Raw genomic sequence first — 1,311 nt, forward strand, 5'->3', positions numbered from 1 at the left:
ATTCCTGCTTCTAACCGCTTGAAATTCATGCTCTTGAAAAAGGGGTGTCTCTTCACCTCTGCTGCCCCTTCCCCCTGACATCCCAGCCGCTGCTTCACGTCTTTGGTGAGGAGCTGAAACGTGCCAACAGGAATGGGGAGGCTGTCAGAAAGGCAAGAGCTCCACAAAGATATTTTTATCTCCACTTGTTTTTGAATGTGCCCATAGGGATGTACAGAGGGGAGTTGCAACTGCCTGTTGCTTAAAAGCTGAAGTTAAATGGATTAGGAGTGCGCTGTTCTACATGCTGGTGAAATCCTCAGAAAATCACCTGCTGTAAAGTATTTACAGTCAAAATAGAGACCATTTCTTTTGCCTGCTTTCAGTGAACACTTTCAAGAGGAGATCTGACATACCCATAGTAACACATAAAGATGTTATATCTTTCTTATATGTTACTGACATATAAAGATGCACATTCGTAAGTTCCATGTGCTTTGTCTCAGTTTTTTTGGTTTTGTTTTTTATGTTTTTAAGAATAATTTTCCCTCAGAAGAACAGGTGCTTAGGAAAAGCCAAAAATACCAAATTGTATTTCCCTCACCCGTTGCACTATATTCCAGAGCATCACATGACACATTGAACCAACCCTTTACAATCATGGGCTTCTCAAGGTGAGCTCCATTCATGGAGCCAGTGCCCAGTAATTATCCACAGCTCTGCCTTGTTTGTTTTCAGAGAAGGGCAGTGCTCAGCCTCTACCTGCTACAGCAAGTCCTGCCTGTTTCCTGGGTACCCATAATGGAGTGATGCCCACCAAGTGAACTCAGCATCTTTGGAGTATCAGACGAGCAAGTCCATGAACAGAAACGCTGTGATATATTTACAGGAGAGATTCAACAGGGATATACATACAACATGATATAGATACAGGAGAGAGTCAACAGCGGAGACTCAGCAGCACCTTCCAGTGCAAGAGAGCTGGAGAGGGACCCTGGATAAGGGCATCTCACAAATAGACAAGGGGGAATGGCTTTAAACTGAAGGAGGGCAGGTTTAGATAGCATATTAAGAAGAAATTCTTCCCTGAGGCTGATGAAGCCCTGGCACAGGGTGCCCAGAGAAGCTGTGGCTGCCCTGGATCCCTGGCAGTGCCCAACTCCCGGCTGGACACTGGGGCTTGGAGCAGCCTGCGCCAGGGGAAGGTGTCCCTGCCCATGGCAGAGGGTTAGACTGGATGGAGTTAAGGATCCCTCCGAGACAAACCTTCCTGCGGTTCCCTGGGTGCTGCTGAGCCGCTCGGGCGGTGCCGCCGGGAGGCAGCAGAGGGAA

General features: G+C 47.7%; 1 protein-coding gene across 1 annotated transcript in view; it reads right to left on the reverse strand.

Moving 5' to 3' along the window:
• GRK5 (G protein-coupled receptor kinase 5) overlaps nt 1-1,311 on the reverse strand; it is a 171,781-nt gene that overhangs the window by 10,849 nt on the left and 159,621 nt on the right. Inside the window, exon 13 of the mRNA XM_031062569.1 lies at nt 1-113. This exon is cut by the window's left edge and continues 42 nt beyond it. Within this exon, the coding sequence (XP_030918429.1) occupies nt 1-113 (113 nt within the window). The remainder of the gene's footprint in view (nt 114-1,311) is intronic.

Source organism: Geospiza fortis, unplaced genomic scaffold (assembly GCF_000277835.1).
Source record: "Geospiza fortis unplaced genomic scaffold, GeoFor_1.0 scaffold719, whole genome shotgun sequence".
Lineage (NCBI taxonomy): Eukaryota > Metazoa > Chordata > Aves > Passeriformes > Thraupidae > Geospiza > Geospiza fortis.